Source organism: Anas platyrhynchos, chromosome 1 (genome assembly GCF_047663525.1).
Source record: "Anas platyrhynchos isolate ZD024472 breed Pekin duck chromosome 1, IASCAAS_PekinDuck_T2T, whole genome shotgun sequence".
Lineage (NCBI taxonomy): Eukaryota > Metazoa > Chordata > Aves > Anseriformes > Anatidae > Anas > Anas platyrhynchos.
Genome location: NC_092587.1, coordinates 95,659,200 through 95,676,417, shown reverse-complemented (window position 1 = coordinate 95,676,417; position 17,218 = coordinate 95,659,200). Strand labels below are relative to the sequence as shown.

The following is a 17,218-nucleotide window of genomic DNA, read 5'->3' as shown; positions in this document are numbered from 1 at the left end:
AGGACAGACAATTTCTACTTCCTTCTGCAATGGATCACAATAAATAAAATAATTAAAAATGAAACAAGATTTCTCACTCCGAAAAACAGAACTTTCTGAGCCCATTTCAGAGCATCAAGAAATTATGTCATACACAAGAATTAAGAGAGAATGCCTGCTAATATAAAAACACATGACACGTGATCTAGAGCTGTACATATAGTGACATAAGTAGCTGATGGGATAGGTGTTAAATGCTCTAATACATTGTATCTTGATTAAAAACTCAAACTTCAAATGCCTCTGATGTTCTGTTAAGTGCACCAACTGGGTGGAAGGAGGACACAGACTCTGCATAGCCTCTGGCAAAGCACTGATGGCTGTACTTCAAAAAGCAAAAATGCACCTCTTCCCCACCCTCATCTAGCCATACCACCTCCAAATATACCAGGTACTTGCAACTCTCTGAGGTCTTGAACACAATGTTAAGTGCCTGACAATCTGTACTAGCAGCACAATGAAACTGTAAAATGTTAAACTGGAATAGTGAACTTTGACCTAGAACAGTAAGTGGAGGGAAAAAGAAAAAAACCATATAAATTTATTTATTTATTTATTTATTTATTTAAATATTTTCTCTACAGGTTTTTACTGGTTTAATGGTATTAACATATTTGTAATGTTCTCCTGATTTAGCAAACCTGATATCATTTTACCAGATGCTAAAGTCCATATTAATCCTCACTTCAATCATGTTACAAAATCAAAACTTGTTTTTCCTTTTAATTCACAAAAACGCATTCATAAATACATCCTTCAAAATAAGAACTTTTAATATGTAATTTTATGATATGTAACAGTTAGAATTAGATTTTTAAATGGGATAGATTCCTAAGCAGAAAAGCCAGAGAAGGGCATAGTATTGTGTACTCATGTCATTCTTGCATCTGTTCTTCCTGTTATTACAACACAGGCTGCTCCAGTCCTGAGAATAACTAAAATCTTTCCTGTGAGTCCATACTACAAGAATATTCACTCAGTTATAACAGTCATTCACTTTAGTACTGTTGGAACGCCAAATTCAAGACAATAAAGCCAAAATAGCGAGTGACTTACCCCATTTAAAGGAAATGTTTTCCATCCTAGTTCTCCGAGGGCAGCTGTAGTATCAAGCAACACAACTGAAAGTGGAAAAAGAAATGATATGTTTGTGGTGTTGTTTTGATTAGACATATACAAGTATAAAGTATAGCAAAGTATAAACCAATATGAACTGGACATATCAGCCAGGTACATCTGCTTAAAGCTATTAAAGCTTTAATATTAAAGCTTTAATGAAAACATTGGAATATGAATATTCCAATACAATAAAAACATTTAAGCTTTTGAGGTTTACATTTCATTATCATGTGTCTCAGAAAATTTCACTCATACAAAAACTAAATCTTTTGCTGAAAGCATTGCCAAATCACAACACATTACTGATGCCTCATCATTCAATGGTGCCTGAATACGCAAGCATGATTTTGCAATCCTTTGCCTGGAAATCTAGAAAGCCTTCATGTGGAGTTGGGTATTAAAGCCAAGAAAATAAGGAAAAACATCTTCAAAAGAAAGACATTTGAAAAAAAACCACCATAAACTTTCAAGAAATAAATGCAAGTTATACAATGCACAAGTTGTATAATACAGAACAGAAAGACTAACAACATTGGAGTGGGTATTTTAGCTGGAGTATCACAATGCTGAAAGTTGTTATAATTATTTTGCAGATCTTCTGCCTTTTTTTTTTTTAATATATGACAGAATGAGCATGATTGTATATTACAAAATACTTCTGCACTATTCTAATATGTTAAATTACATTATCATCATATCTCTATTCCTGTCAGTAACAATGCAAAAATTATGCAGAACACAGCTCATAGCAATAAAGAAGCTGGCTGTAAACTAAATACGTAGTACATGAGACATCATACCTACGTGTACTACTGCCCTCTAATGGAATTGTTTAATCTGACCCTCTAATTTAATTTAAAAAATGTAAATTATGATTTAACATAAAATTAAGTATAGTATAGTGCAGCTGATTTTAATTGTCAAGTTACTAGGTTTTGAAGGCTCAGTTCCTCCTTACAGCCCACAAATACCCATTCTCCTTCTGATAGCTAAATGATGGAGAAAAATTAAGCTATTAGTCTGGAACATGATACCACTTCACATACATTTTGGGGTTTTATGCTGTTGCACATTATCTTCCACCTTTTATCTGCACATTGATTATTTAGACAATAAACTCTACAGCTATCTATAATGTTTCTATAAAGCATTTACATCATTATGAGTAGATGTCAGGTCATGATTTTTTGCCGTATGGAATAGATACATCAGCATGCAAACTGTTGGGACTTGCCAGCTTCTTAGATGAAACTTGGCCTAACACCTTCATCTCTCGTATTAGTAGCAGTTAGAGTTCTATATTTGGCTGTATGTTGACTTTTAACTTCATATTGATGTAGCCTTATCAGCAAATTTACAGTCAGGTAAAAAGCTCAACAACCAACTAAATTTTTAATGATTTATCTGAAGAAATAAATGACATTTTAAAAAGGATACTCCACAAAGGGGAGGGTTCTACTCCCTGCTTCTTCAATGTTTCACCAGTTTATGAAGTTTTGTGAATAACTCAAAGACAAATTCAACCTTTTAATTTACACACCCTTTTATTTCCAAAATATTGAATCCCAGTCCCCACTAAGACCACTGCTTCTACCGATTACTTACAAAGCTGTGATTTATAGTTGTCGTAGTATTTGCTGTTTACATCAGGCTACCAAACTCTTGTTCCAGAGTCAGAATAGCATCTTCAAATTTGGTTACTGAAGCATCAGCTTCCTCTATCACCCTCCAAGCAACAATGTACTGGGGATCTGTCACCTCCAAAAAACTTAAGCCAGTGGTTTTTGACATCTCCTTTTCATAGCCAAGACCAAGTACTGGTTTCTGAGAATATTTCAGTTCATATTAGGAGTTTGTTTTCTTTCCTCCATGTCTTCCTCCCTATCTCTCAAGCAAACCCAGACAGCATGGGCAATTTATAAATATATTTGCTTCTCAACTGAGATTCTATTTTGCTATTTATCAAGTAATATCATGATGAAATTTTAATTCTTTCATACATAATTAAATAAATAAATAAATAAAAACACTGGAAGTTACTGCAAAACCTATGGACCTGCAGGCAGAAACTGACTCTTGTAAGCAGTGTCAGGGTATAATATGCTGTTTCGCTTTCATGATTTTTGTGGTATCACGGCAGTGATTTAATAAATATCGAGGTATTCGAAACTAATACTTCGAAGGAACAAGGACCAAAATACAGGATGGAAAAGTAATTCATTTCTTCAGTGGAGGTTGAATTAATTAATTCCTTGCCTGAATTAATCCAGTACTACCTGAAAGCTCAACGCTATATATTAAAAAAAATAAAAAGTGGTGTGAATTCATCACTGAAAGTACGCTAAATTTAAATGTACATGAACCATGTTCTAATATTTCATGTATATATTTACAAAATGATCCCCATCAAATAACTGACTTTGCTAAATACAATTTTTGATATATTTTTACCTACTAAGCATCTTTTATGGTCACGTATGCTCACCTATAGCCACCAAATCAGCTAGAACCTCAAACTGGAGAATTCAAACAACCAACCAGCAAATAACCAGAACTAGAACAGCAACACTTTCAAAGTCAGAAATGAAGATCATTAAAATTAAGGCTGCCATTGCAACAGGATTCCTATCAAAAGACATAAAAGAATTACCAGTCAAAAATGTGCAAATGATGACAGATCAAGTAAACAGTACATTTATGACAAAGAAATACAAAGCCCTGTAAAGCAGTGAAATCAACAGGAGCTGCAATACAAATGAGGACACAGATAAAGTAATAAAATCCTCACACACTTCAGTGATTTGGAGATATCTACACGATAGACTTCAGTGTGGGACAGATACCCGAGCTAGCTTTAAATGAGGTAATTAAGAAACAGTCTATCCCCAGCAGCACAGACCTGATGGCAGACAAATTTGCACTGCCAAGAAGCTTCCAACTCACAGCTCCTTGGCAGAAAATTCACTCTGCCAAAAAAAATCCAGAATAAGAGGAATGCTTGCATGTATACGTCCAACTCACATACAGGAATGAGCATCTCTTTGCTGGCTGTAGAATATTTGTAGCTTCTAAGGAACTGGAAATACACATGCACAGAGGCTGAAAAGAGACGGTAGACACTACACACAATGTTTAAAATAAGAACATTCTCCAAAAAGTTAATGGAACCAGGAAGCTATATTTACTGACCCTTGTCCCCGTGCCTACTTGCTTATGCTTCTTTCTCTGTCTTAAAATGTCCCATTCCTCTTAAACGAGACTTCATGCAAAGAGGTCATTATGGACAAGCCATTAGCTGCCAGCATAAGAAAAGTGGATGCCTGGAACTACTGAAATTAATATTTATGAAAAAAACACCTATAAATAAATTGGTTGCAACTAAGCAATGTTATTGACATTTCTGACACTAACCTTCATCTGTAGGAGGCAGATCTTTGAGGTGATGCAGACTGTAAAACTTGCAGAGTGAACAAGAACAAAGAACATAGTTCTGCCATTAGTCATGCATGTCCCAATTCAGAATGAACTGAAGAACCTTTAAAAATCTTTTTCAATAAAAACAACTTAGATTTAGCACTTGCATTTCTTTCCTTAAGTAACTAAGCCAGGAATGCTGTCACTTGGACAACAATAATGTCCTGACTTAACATCCAACTATAAACCTATTGTTTTAGTTAACTGCATAGTTCATACATAGAATTTAGGTGTTCAGCTTTGTTTTCCAGTATATTCCTTAACAGATATTACACCATTATAACTCATCATGCCATAATGAATTTTTTTTTGATGTGTCTTTCATTGCTATTATTAGACTTTACAATTGAAATTAATCTTTTTAGAAGTTTTGCCCAGTCCTGAGGGAACTGCTTTATTTAAAATTATGATGATCAGAGCTCTGAGGACTGGCAGCGTGGAATTTTAATACTGATTCCAAAATACTGCTCTGAAGATGAACTCCACAATCTTGTCTGTACAACAAAGGAAAAAGCCTTCCGAACATTCACGTCACCCACTTCTTTTCTCGTTTCTTCACACAGCTGCAGACAGTCTGACCTAAGAGTTTTAAAAGCATTAAGGATTTCAGCCAAATTACTTCACGGATTCATAGTCTGACATCAGAATAGGCTATCAGATCACCTAGACTGACCTTCCACTCATTATAGACTAATATATTTCACCATTACCTCTATATTGGGCTTGATAGCATACTTTTTTTAAAAAAAAAAAAAACTTTTTTTTTTTTTTTCCCTGTCTAGGTATGTTGTAACAACTTGCTTGCCCTGGCAGCACGCTTGCCTTAGCTGTCTGCTGGCTGGGTTGGCCAGCAAGCCAATGCCAGGTTCACAGATGTAGGATCTCTCTGCTGTGCAGGGTAAAAGATGCACAAATAGCAGATGGAAAGTTTCACTGTCTTCCAGTAGGGCAGTTATGACTGATGATATCCTGAGACACACAAAACTGGCACTATTTTTTTGCTCTGAGAACTTACTTATCAACTGTAATCAGTTCACATTTAGAAGATGAACACCCTGAGCTTCTCAAGTCTCTCACTTCCAGCCCCCAAGACAGTTGTTACAACTCTCTTCTGAAGTGACTGCACTCTTTTAATTTTGATGGCCTTTTTCATTTTTTGAAACAAGGATCACCTAAAGTATTCTGAAGTCATTCCTTCTAACAATACTCATTAAGATAAAGAACCTTCCCAATTTTCATATCCTGTTTGTATATCCCAAGTCACATCAGCCCATTTTTTACGGCAGCACAGCTCTCATAGGCAGCTACTAATCTATCAAGATCACTGTCCTTTGCTGAATCGCTCCTTTTCACCATTATTTTTCAATTCAGGTTGCATTTTTCTTCTTGAGCATACAAAGATCCATTTGTTTATATTAAAACACATTTTACTTTTAAGGGCTGACCCTTACTAAGTGATACAGGCTGGTTTCTGTCTGCACATCCTCTTTATTTACTTAGCACTCTGTTACTCTTTTGTCAGCTGCTGACTTTATTCCCATGTTACTAACGAACGATGTTGACCAGTCAGAATTTTGAATGCTGCATAAAGAACATCTCCAGTTCTGCAATTTACCAGTCACTGAAAAATACTTCACGGTTTCTTAGACCCCCATTTCCTAAATCCACTTTCTACTTTCAGAAGCTTTCTACTGTCAGAATGCTCCGTGGTATTTTGTCATCCTTTACAAAATCTAAACATATTACCTCTGTGGTTTGTCTGCTTGAGGGAGAAGGAAAGAAGAGATAAGCAATATGCAAGTTATCTTTGGCAATTAACATGTAATCAACTGGGAAAAAATAAATAAATGATTTAATGGTTTGGTTTTTGACCAGGCCTGTTTTCTATAAAACAAATGAACTGACATCATTCTATATATATCAACTAAGTCCTTTTCCAGCATTTCCATTATTTTGCATGCCACAGCTATCTGGTTTAGGCAAGATTAAGGAGCTGCAGTAATAAAGGACTGGGAGCCCCTGTCTAGATAGCAATTCTGCAGAAAAGGTATAGGGGGGTCATAGCAAATCGCATAGCAAACAAAGTATTAGCAATGTTGTGTGACTGAGATAAATAAACAGGATTAGAGCCAGTAAAAAACATAAAGCTATCCTTCCCCTCTCTTCAACATTTGTAAGCCTTTTGTAAGGGAGTTCTGTGTCTGGTTTTCAGTGCCTTCCTTCAAGAAACACAAGGATCACTTGCCAAGAAAACACTGGAGAGCAACAGGAACAACGAGATCTCTAGAAAGGCTGTGCTCTGGAAAGTCCTGACTACTCTGGAGTCGTGCACCTTGGAGGTTAAATTAGAGGGGCTATCCAGTCACAGACCTCAAGTGTATCGAAGGCAGTTTAAAGCCAAACAGAATGATCTGTTCTCTTTATTAATGGTTAATAAGGAAGAAGAGTTTTATGTTAGACTGCAGGAAAATCCTTACTTCCCCTACAGTTGTAGAGAAGAGGGATAGTTGAGACTAATTGGGAAGTTGGGGAATCTCCACGACAGGAGGTTTTTAACACACATTAAACACTGGTTTCTACATAAACTGACGTTGCCTTGGGGCAGAGGGAGCTAAATGACTTCTCAAATCCTCTCCAGCACTGATTTTTATAAAAATCTAGTTTCCTGGTTAATGGTGCTTCCCTTTTCTGTTCAAACTAGTACTCTAACACCTACGCTCTTCCAGCACTCTTAAATTCCCTGTGTCCCCAAACTCATTAAAGTTACCATCAGTAGCCCAGAGATCTCCTTGGCCAATTCTTCCAGGACTCTTGGAAGAGAACTTTCTGTGTCAGCTGGGGAGCACTCCTTATTTTTCATGTTGTGTGAATAAATTACTAATTTCTAAATTTCTCTATTCTGAGCACCTTATTTTCTTCACCTTTTCAAAAAAATAGTTCAATACTATTTACACAATAACTCTATTCATAATGCAGTAAGGAAATTCTCCTTATCCTGAGTATTCTGAGACATGGGCTTTTATCTAACACACTTAGTTTAATTTTCAATTTTCTACACTTAATACTTTCTAATGGGTATTAACTTCCATGTGTGTAGTCTTTTTCTATTAATTACTACACGTGTTTTTATTTCTAATTTATGCTTTCATGTTACCTCTAAAGCAGACTGAGCTGTTAAAACTGGCCTTTTAATGTATCAATGATTTTGCAGTCAAGAATTTTAAAAAGTAATTTCCAGACTTTGACCTTTTTCCTTTTCATACTTGCACACACACACACAATTAGAATTCTACTCTAATGAATGAAAATAAGTCAGAATAATTTTTCATGAATAAATACCAACATCTCATTAATGGCAAACTCACCTCCCCAGCCCAGTAAGTTACTAGACTGGGTGCAATATTTTTTAGGGTAGACAACTGTTCTTTGACTTGGTGGCATTTTACTCCTAGTTACATGAGGTCTCCAGTAATCATCTTCAAAAACTAATTCCCTCACAGCACCGTTTTTCTTTCCATTTATTCCATACAGATGTTTAAGGAATAACTTACCCTGTTTTCTATATTGATTCAGTTATCTGTTTCAATGTCACTGTTCCCTACTATTGCCTGGATACATGTAATTTCAAATCCTGTGGCTCTGTGCTGTTTGCTAACAAACAGCATTTCTTTTGCATAAAACACTGCTACCCACTTTTTTCATTCAACCTTCTTTCCTAGAAAACCTTATTACCTATTTTCCAGCAGGATCATATTTAATGAAATTAAAATTTATTCTCTTTTTTATTTTATGCTTTCCTACACTTTCTTAGTGCTCCTGCTACTCCAGAGCCAAAATAATTATCTTCTCCGTGCCTTTATGTGCAAACATGCACATACTTCTGAGACTAGAAGGCTGCTCCATCTCTTGCCAGAATATAAGCCAACATTTTTCATACCAAAAGCTTTATCCTTTTTCACATTGCTTTTCTTTCATTCTGACTTCCTTTTTCCTTTGTTGTACTATTGTTGTATGCATTGCCAACCATTGCAGACCACTCAGTTACATCAGAATAACTTCATTGGATTAAGTACTAAATAGAAAAAGCAAGATGAAGCTCTGATTTAGTATTCAGTCTCTTCCTGTGCTTGTTTGGTGGAAAATGGTGTTGAATTTGGATTATGGATTGCAGATTTTTATATAACTGTGCCATATAAATAAGAAAGATAAATAAACTAAAATCTTTACTTCATTCTTGCTACCTAAAACCAGAAGATACCACACTGAGAGATGTAATTTATGTAATTTTTTAAAATGAAAGAGTGTCTTGTACCTACTGAGAGAACTGATGGAGGCAGAGGCAATTGATTCCTGCTGTATCTTCAGTACCATTATTCCATATACTGTCAACCCCCTGAAGCTAGGGAAAGGGAAGCAGCAACTAACCTTGGAATGACACGGTATTTCATTTGAACAATTAAGTGGATGAAACATATTTAAGACCAAAGCTGATTACTATACTCACTGCATATCATTTTTGCAAGCTTATATGTTCCTTTCTGTTTGCTACTCATTTGCCAAATACTTATTTTTTCAACTCTATAAGTTTTTCATCATTCAGAGAAATAAGCCAGTTCCTTTACAAACATGTAGATTTTTCTATTTGTTATTCATGCCATGTAATTGATCTCTGATTGCATCATGACCTTACTTTAGAAGAACAAATCATAAGCATAATATATGATTATATCTTTGGAAAGAAGAGCTATATGAACATACATACAAATTATATTTTCATGAAGAAAAATGCAGTTTTACATATATTTCCAAATAACAAGGCATGCAACCATAATGGGATGAAAAAATACTCAGATTCTGAATAAATGTGTTTCAGTATCTCAAAAGTAAAGTTATATCTGAGCTAAAACCAGCAAACTTGACATTCAAAATTCTACAGGTAGGCCTAACTCATTTGTTATTTCTATAGCACTAAGGAATTTACATTTTTATCTTTTACCAGCGTCTACTAAGACTGCAAAGGTTCACTTCACATATATATTTTCTTTATCTAGAAATTACTGTTGAAATTATCACCATAAATTCTGATGGGTAGTTGGTAAAGTCTACTGTTTGGAGAAAGCCCTGGCTTTCATCTTTGGGGAACAATAGACAGCAGTCCTTATGTGTTATTTGAATAAAAAGACAAAAATTAGAACATACAGTCAGCTTTTTGTCTACAAAAATAGGTCACATTTACTGTGGCTTATTTTTATTATTTTAACATCTGCCTTTCTAAAAGCAGGACAGTAAATTTTTAAAAAGTAACAAGGCTGTGGCTATAGGCCACGGACTTAACACCATCATTTCTTAGTTTAACAATAGCATTTTTACTTCCTTCCTAATGTCACTTTATTGTGAGAAACAATTCTTCAACGTACTTCAAATACTTATTAAAATGCTCTGATGAGCAATTATTATCATTTGTAATTTATAACCTGTATGCAGCCCACTGAACATGCCTATATCATTTTAAGTAGACAAGATATGATTGATACTTTTTTTTTTTTTTAATTTTGGGACCAGTAAATATTTGAAATGCTGGACAAATTTAAATAAGTTTTATAAAGTTGGAGTTTAATATTTGTAAGATAAAGAACAAAGACAGATGGCCTTATTTTAAAGCTATGAGAATACTTACACCCAAACAATGGTAAACTTTTATGTTATTTATTTCCATCACCATTTTAGTCTGTTTTAATAGCATTAAAGTCCTGTAGAATAGCGCACAAGTGCTTAACTAAACAAAAAAAAATTTGGAAACAATGGATTAATTCTGAATATTAGTCAATTATCGTAAACCAGGCAGAGTTCACATCTGAAGTAGTCTCAGTACAACTAAAATAGAGACTATTTGACCAGGTATTAGCATTTAAAATTATTTGAGACAAGGAAAGGTATGAAAGCTTTGTAGCAGCTTTCTGTATGAAACATCTTGTGAGATTTATTTCTCTGACGTAAAAAAAAAAAAAAAAGAAAAGAAAAAAAAAGGAATAATCAGGAGAATGGAGGCAAGAGAAATGACCTTTAGTCCTGTTTTGCAGCAGCACTCAGAGCTCCTCTGTGTGATGGCCTACAGCAGGAACTCCTTGCTGTGGAACTTAACTACAGATTGCATCACCTCCACACTGCCACAACAATCCATGTTTTAGTGTTTTTTCTGCACATGTGTATAGGACTGTTCCAATGGTACAAGTCCCTCTAAAGCAACTTATGAGGGACAGAAATGATTAAATGGATATTCCACATTGACTTTCTTTTTCAATATCACACAACTTCAATTGCTGTTAACAATACAGACATACCAAATAAATAGGAGCAATTAAGCAATTTATCAGCCATGGACACACAACATCATTCAGAAGATACAGGCTTCCCCAGTAACATGGGTGCCACATTTCATTTCATGAATACAGTGTGGAGCCACGGGCATCATCCTGACACATTCAGTGGCACCAAAGCATGTAGAAAATGTAGCTATTGTGCTCAAATACATGACAATTTCTACACTGGATTTTTTGGGGGGATAACAGTTACAAACCCATATTTTACACAGTTAAATCTTAACTACGTTATTTTACTGTTTCACAAGTTGTTTTGCCCTAAGACAATTGTAAACATCTGTTCTGAGGTCTAACACACACTCTTACTTCTCCGACATGAGTCTTATCCACAAGCACAAGAAAAAAATAAAATTATTGAGGTAAAGAGAAAGCATATTCACATTTAGAAAAAAATTAGTTTACTTCAGAAAAAGATGAACCCCCAACTTTTCCTCAGGTAACTGTGAAATAGAGACAGAATAGGTAATATCCTCTCTCTCCTAGCCTATAATAGAGATTTTTCCCAGGAGCACAGCGTCAAAGTGATTTCAAAGTGATTTAGTTGAACACTGCACAGCCGAACAGGGGAATAAGACAGAAGGAGGTTCTCAAGTCCACAGACCAGCCAGAAGGGACTAATTCCTATATTTGTAACGCATCAGTAGGGGCTGAGTGCTGCACTGTCAGCCCCGCAGGACAGGCAGCAAACACAGAATTGAAGAGCAAGTCCTGGCCGGTAAAAGCAGACTGTTGTACTTTACTGGACTCTGCACAAGGTATAAGATGGGAAGAAAGACTTTTCAGATACCAGGAAAACAGTGTGATCTTAAGCATTGACTCAGCTTTCATTTCTAAGGCATTTCTTTTCAGCAGGGATTCATGGCAAACTGATGTGAGATAAATTAATGCAGGTCACAGGTCCAGAAAATAACACTGGAGATGGTATTATGTCATATATCTATATTATTTTTCTAAGCTTTTCTTTTCATGTGGGAGATGCAAAGTCAGGAGCTAACCCTAATAAAAACAGGAGTCACAAAATTATGATAAGAGTCTAGCTGTCCTACGTAATAATTTTCATTCTGACTTGAAAAAGCTAATTGATATTCAGTTCAGCATCATGTTCATGTCAACAGTAGATTACTGGGCAGATTTTTCTAAATGAACATGAACACCTGACAGTTTTGTCAGCTATGTTTATTAACCTGACTGTATCTTCATTAGGGAAATTAGAAACAAGTGAAATTCAGACAAATGGATTTCTCTTTCCTTTCACTGGTAAAGTACAAATGACTCGCGTGTTGAAGCCAATCCTACTAGACTGTGACTTGGTGGTGGAGTCATGATGCTAGATTTAATACTCTCCAATTTACTGTAAACCTTTTTTTGTTCTGCATTCTTCCATGCATTTGCTTTTATGAAAATTGCTTTTATTTATTTTACTATACTAATATTTTTTTTTTCAAGTGGTGATAAAACAAACAAAAAGGTTACATGACATCAATCCATAAGCGAAAAGAACACACAAAATTTTTCAGAAAAATATACCAAAACTTACACGGAACTGTCAGTCAGACTAGTTACGAAGTTAATGCTTCCGTAGCTATTGTTCTTATACTCTACATTTCTTGGGATTTCCTCTGTTCAAGTGGTACAGAAACTTCACATGGGAGTTGATGGAGATAATCAAACCCACCTTATTAGAAACATTATTAGAATTATTATGATATTGTTATTATATTATTCACCCATTCTTTCTCCCACTGCACTGATCCAAAGACTAGACCCTCTATTAATGAAGCATAAAATTGTATAGTTAAGGGTTTGTTCCCTTTGTCCCATGCAAAATCAGAGAAATTGACACAGGAAATTGACACCTTCAACTGGGTGACCTGTTTCTTTTCAAGTGGAGTGAGAACCAAAACCATTACAGAACTTTTCCTTTTAAAGGAAGAAGTTTGGAAGAGAACAGCTCATAGTGACAGATGGGGAATGGGAAGATAGATGGGCACTGCTTACTCAAGTAGTTACTTAATAACCATGACCAAAAATAAGCTGTTTGGTCCCTCTGAGGAATAAAACAGGAAGATGTTAGGAGAGGTACAAAGGCTGAGGCAACTAAAGAGAGGTCATGCTTGACTCACAGCATGGCTCCATGAAGAACTGTTTGAGCATCTCTAACAGAGGAACTGAAATAAGGGACCACTCTGGGCTTTGTGGCAGGGTGCTTGAGGGTGCATATTGCCGCAGCTTCAGAGCATGCTGCTTCAGTCACAGATGAAAGCAGGAACCAGGAGTCTGAAGTGTGACCTACAAGCAAATCAAATGCAGGAAGAAGAGCAATGAGACCAGCAGGCAGGCATTTCTGTGGCCACAAGATGCAGAACTGGCCTCAGGAGGATGAGTGGTGGCACAGACCTACCCTCTGAAGCTGATGGGTCTTTATCACCCTCTGTCTTCTACTACTTCTGTAGTTCAGCATAACTTAACTCTAGGCTGTTAAATAAGAGCTTGCCTACATTCAGTCAGTATTTTTATGTCACAGAATGAGATAGGAGTCATGCCTATTTTGCAGACAGAAAAGCTATGATACAGAAAGCAGAGGGCTCATACAGCTCATAAATGGCAGATCTATTAGGGGTGCTGGTCAGGGGATGTAGCTCAGTGGGAGAGCGCTTGCTTTGCATGTAAGAGGCCCTGGGTTCAAACCCCAGCATCTCCAGCCTTTTTGGCTCTGGTGAAGCTGCACCTCAAGTACTGTGTTCAGTTTTGGGCCCCTTGCTACAAGAAGGACATCGAGGTGCTCAAGCGAGTCCCAAGAAGGGCAATGAAGCTGGTGAGGGGTCTGGAGAAGAAGTCCTATGAGGAGCGGCTGAGGGAGCTGGGATTGTTCAGCCTGGAGAAGAGGAGGCTCAGGGGCGACCTTATTGCACTCTATGGGTACCTTAAAGGAGGCTGTAGTGAGGTGGGGGTTGGTCTATTCTCCCATGTGCCTGGTGACAGGATGAGGGGGAATGGGCTAAAGTTGCGCCAGGGGAGTTTTAGATTGGATATTAGGAAGAACTTATTTACAGAAAGGGTCATTAGGCACTGGAATGGGCTGCCCAGGGAAGTGGTGGAATCACCATCCCTGGAGGTCTTTAAAAGACGTTTAGATGTAGAGCTTAGGGATATGGTTTAGTGGAGGACTTGTTAGTGTTAGGTCAGTGGCTGGACTAGATGATCTTGGAGATCTCTTCCAATCTAGACAATTCTGTGATTCTGTATATCCAGCTATTTGTTTCAGTACGTGACTGGCCTGCTCTTGCAAACTAACAATGTCTCCATGAAGTGGCACAGAGGGTGAAAAAGCATATCCACCCATAAGGAGTTTAATCCCCATATGTTTCATTGATGTAGGTTGAACTACCACCTAGATTTTAACAACAAATCATATAAATGAGCCTCCAGAAGTGACAGGATATTAACATAATCCACTGCAGATCCATGGCAATGCTATAAGCCTGATGAAGTTAGTATTCATACTCAAGTACAAGGACGTGCTCCCTGACCTCCCTAATGACCTGAGAAAACAAGAGAAATACAAAGGACTGGGGAGGGCTATCAAGCCCACATTTGTATTTTTTTTCAGCTTGTTAAGGGTGATGTGGTTAGTAACAGTTTTAGCTGGTAGCGGTTAAGGCAAGTCATCAGTAGAGCCAAAAGCTGTGGGCATATATCACAGCAGAACCAGTCAAGACTTTCAAAGGTGTCAGTGCTCTCAAGTAAAATGACCAATTTGCCTCCTTGAATTCTGAAGTGGCATCTCATTTCCTTAGTAAGTTACACACTTTGGAAGTGAAAGGTTTACTATAGTTGGCTTTATGGCTGCGTTGTACAAGACATACAGAAAAGACTCTAGCAGTCTAGAACTGTGAAAAAAAAACCTTCCAGAAAGAACTCAAAGGCAACTTGGAAATCATGAGGTTAACATTTGACTATATATTTTTATTTTTTTTTTTTTTTTAATGCAGCCTCTCAAAATATACCAAAGTAAATAAAACTTATTAGAAAGAAGAGTTGTTCCAATCATGACAAATACTCCCAGAGATATCCCAGGTTTATATTCATGATGATAAAATGCTTTCTATCTCCTTTGATTAAATATCCGCACAGCCAGTCAGTTTAATGTTTTTCAGCTTTGTAATTCTCTCTTTCTCGGAGTCAGTCTGTCACTTTTTCCACCAGCTCTTCATTTATAATTTATGGTGTCAAGCACCAAGCTTTCACAGCATGAACATTTTCCAGGTGCTAGGTCAGGCTGTCAAACTAAAGTACATGCTAATAATTGGTAGCTTTGAAATTCTTGGTCTCTTACTTACAGTGGAACATCAGCATGAAGGCTCAATTGTTTTTACAAAATAATCAGGTTTGCAATACTTTTAACATTATCAACAAATAAATATACAGCATCCTGTCATTTACTTGACAGTAAATAAGTTTTGACTATCTAACCAAAAATCAAATTGCTTTAAAAGATTGGATGGCATGGAAGTGCTCATCTCTACCACATACAGACTTCAAGCTTTGAGTGATATACTTTTAAAACACATACATACAGATTAAGATTCCAAAGATAACTGAAGAGCATAAAATAGATCTGAGAATGCGTTCATGTACTAAGTTGGTATGCCTCTCCTGTTGAATAAGTAGTCTCATATTCATCAGTATATAGTTACAGTCTCTTCCCCCTCAACCCCCTTTTTCTTTCCTTCCCCTTTTGTGACTATCTAGTAATGAAATGGGAGAAAGTAAACTCTTTTCTGATTTCACATCAAGAACAGAAAGTAAAAAGACTCTGCTTTTCTATCTTACTTCAGGAATTCCTTTGAATTTTCTACAGTGCAAGAGGTGATTTGAATATGATACAGGGAACATTTTTTAATTCATCTTTTCCTAGTCTGTGGCTCTTTAAAACTGAGCAGCAGAAAAAAGAGTGTTATAACCTAACTGTATAATACTTTCATGAAAATAATAAAAGCAAACAAACTGACCGCTAAAACAGTGCAATGTAAAACAGTCACTTCTGCTAAGGCTGAAAATAGTCTGTTTTGTAACAAGGGGTAGCCATGTGTAACACACATGAACATGGAGGGAATTTGTGAGACTTCCACTGACCTGAAATGAACACATCTGGGGCACAACAATTTGGCAGGTACAGTGCTGCATCGTTGCTGCTGGAAATGCAGTAGTGCTCTTCAACCGGCTTAGTTCAAAGCACTGCTTCCCAGGGCTGCTCGAGACATAAGTGCCTGTTAGATAACCCAAGGATGCAAGGGGAATGTCATTGCAGATTGCTGGAGTGCTGCCAAGGGACTCTGAAGGCAATGCAAAACATAGACTATATAATACTACATCCACACTGTAACTTCACATATATGGGAATATATGGGAATATGTTAATATATAAATAAATATGGGAACTCTTATATTTGAATGATTATCACAAACTCAATGTTTGAATTAAAACCTGCTTTATATAATTTCTCTTGGAAACTTCTTTTCTTCTCTTTTGCCATTCTGTCTGAAAAGTTTGAGCACAGAAAATAAGAGAGGGATGCAAACAGCACCATGACTGTGGTGATGTGTTACTCTTAAAGGAAAAATAGGGAATAATTTAAATTTTTTTCTATGCTCCTGAGTACTATATTACCTCAACCTTATCTTGGAGGGCCATCCATTATATCTATGAACTAGCATAATACACTTTTTACCAACAAAACAAAGACAAAGCCTGAAAAACTACTATTGCCCCTGCACTTCTTTCCAATAAAGTTCTTTATATGTAAATACTTTGAAAAGCATATGGAGAATGTACTTTAGCTTACACTGACCCCTTGTTTAAGGTCCTAACATATGCAGTTCCACGTAAATGTTTTGTTTTTCAATCAACCTTTGATTGAAGATTTTACCAGACATAATTAAAGCACAGAGAAAACTGTACTGCAGAGTGACTTACATGGAAGATTATCAACATAGCATGTTAAGTAGTATGAATGAAACCTTCCAAAACTGCATGTATTACTATTCTAGTTTTCTAGAACAGAAACACACTATAGCATGGCTACATACTTGCTTAAAAGTCACAAAAAAAAAGAGAGATGGGAAATGAATCAACTAGTGTGACCCTGCCACCTACCCCTGGATTTACCACACCTTTTTAGGTGTCATGGAAGTCTTACAGAGCA

At 36.4% G+C, this 17,218-nt stretch overlaps 1 protein-coding gene and 1 non-coding gene across 7 annotated transcripts in view; one reads left to right on the top strand and one right to left on the bottom strand.

The window, feature by feature from the left end:
* Positions 1–17,218, bottom strand: part of EPHA6 (EPH receptor A6) — a 520,880-nt gene that overhangs the window by 483,026 nt on the left and 20,636 nt on the right. For all 6 annotated transcript variants that reach the window (XM_072025112.1, XM_038183870.2, XM_072025089.1 and 3 more), the window contains exon 2: positions 1,096–1,160. In XM_072025112.1, the coding sequence (XP_071881213.1) occupies positions 1,096–1,160 (65 nt within the window). The remainder of the gene's footprint in view (positions 1–1,095; positions 1,161–17,218) is intronic.
* TRNAA-CGC (transfer RNA alanine (anticodon CGC)) lies at positions 13,642–13,713 on the top strand. The gene has a single exon. It is a non-coding gene; the product is annotated as a tRNA-Ala (tRNA).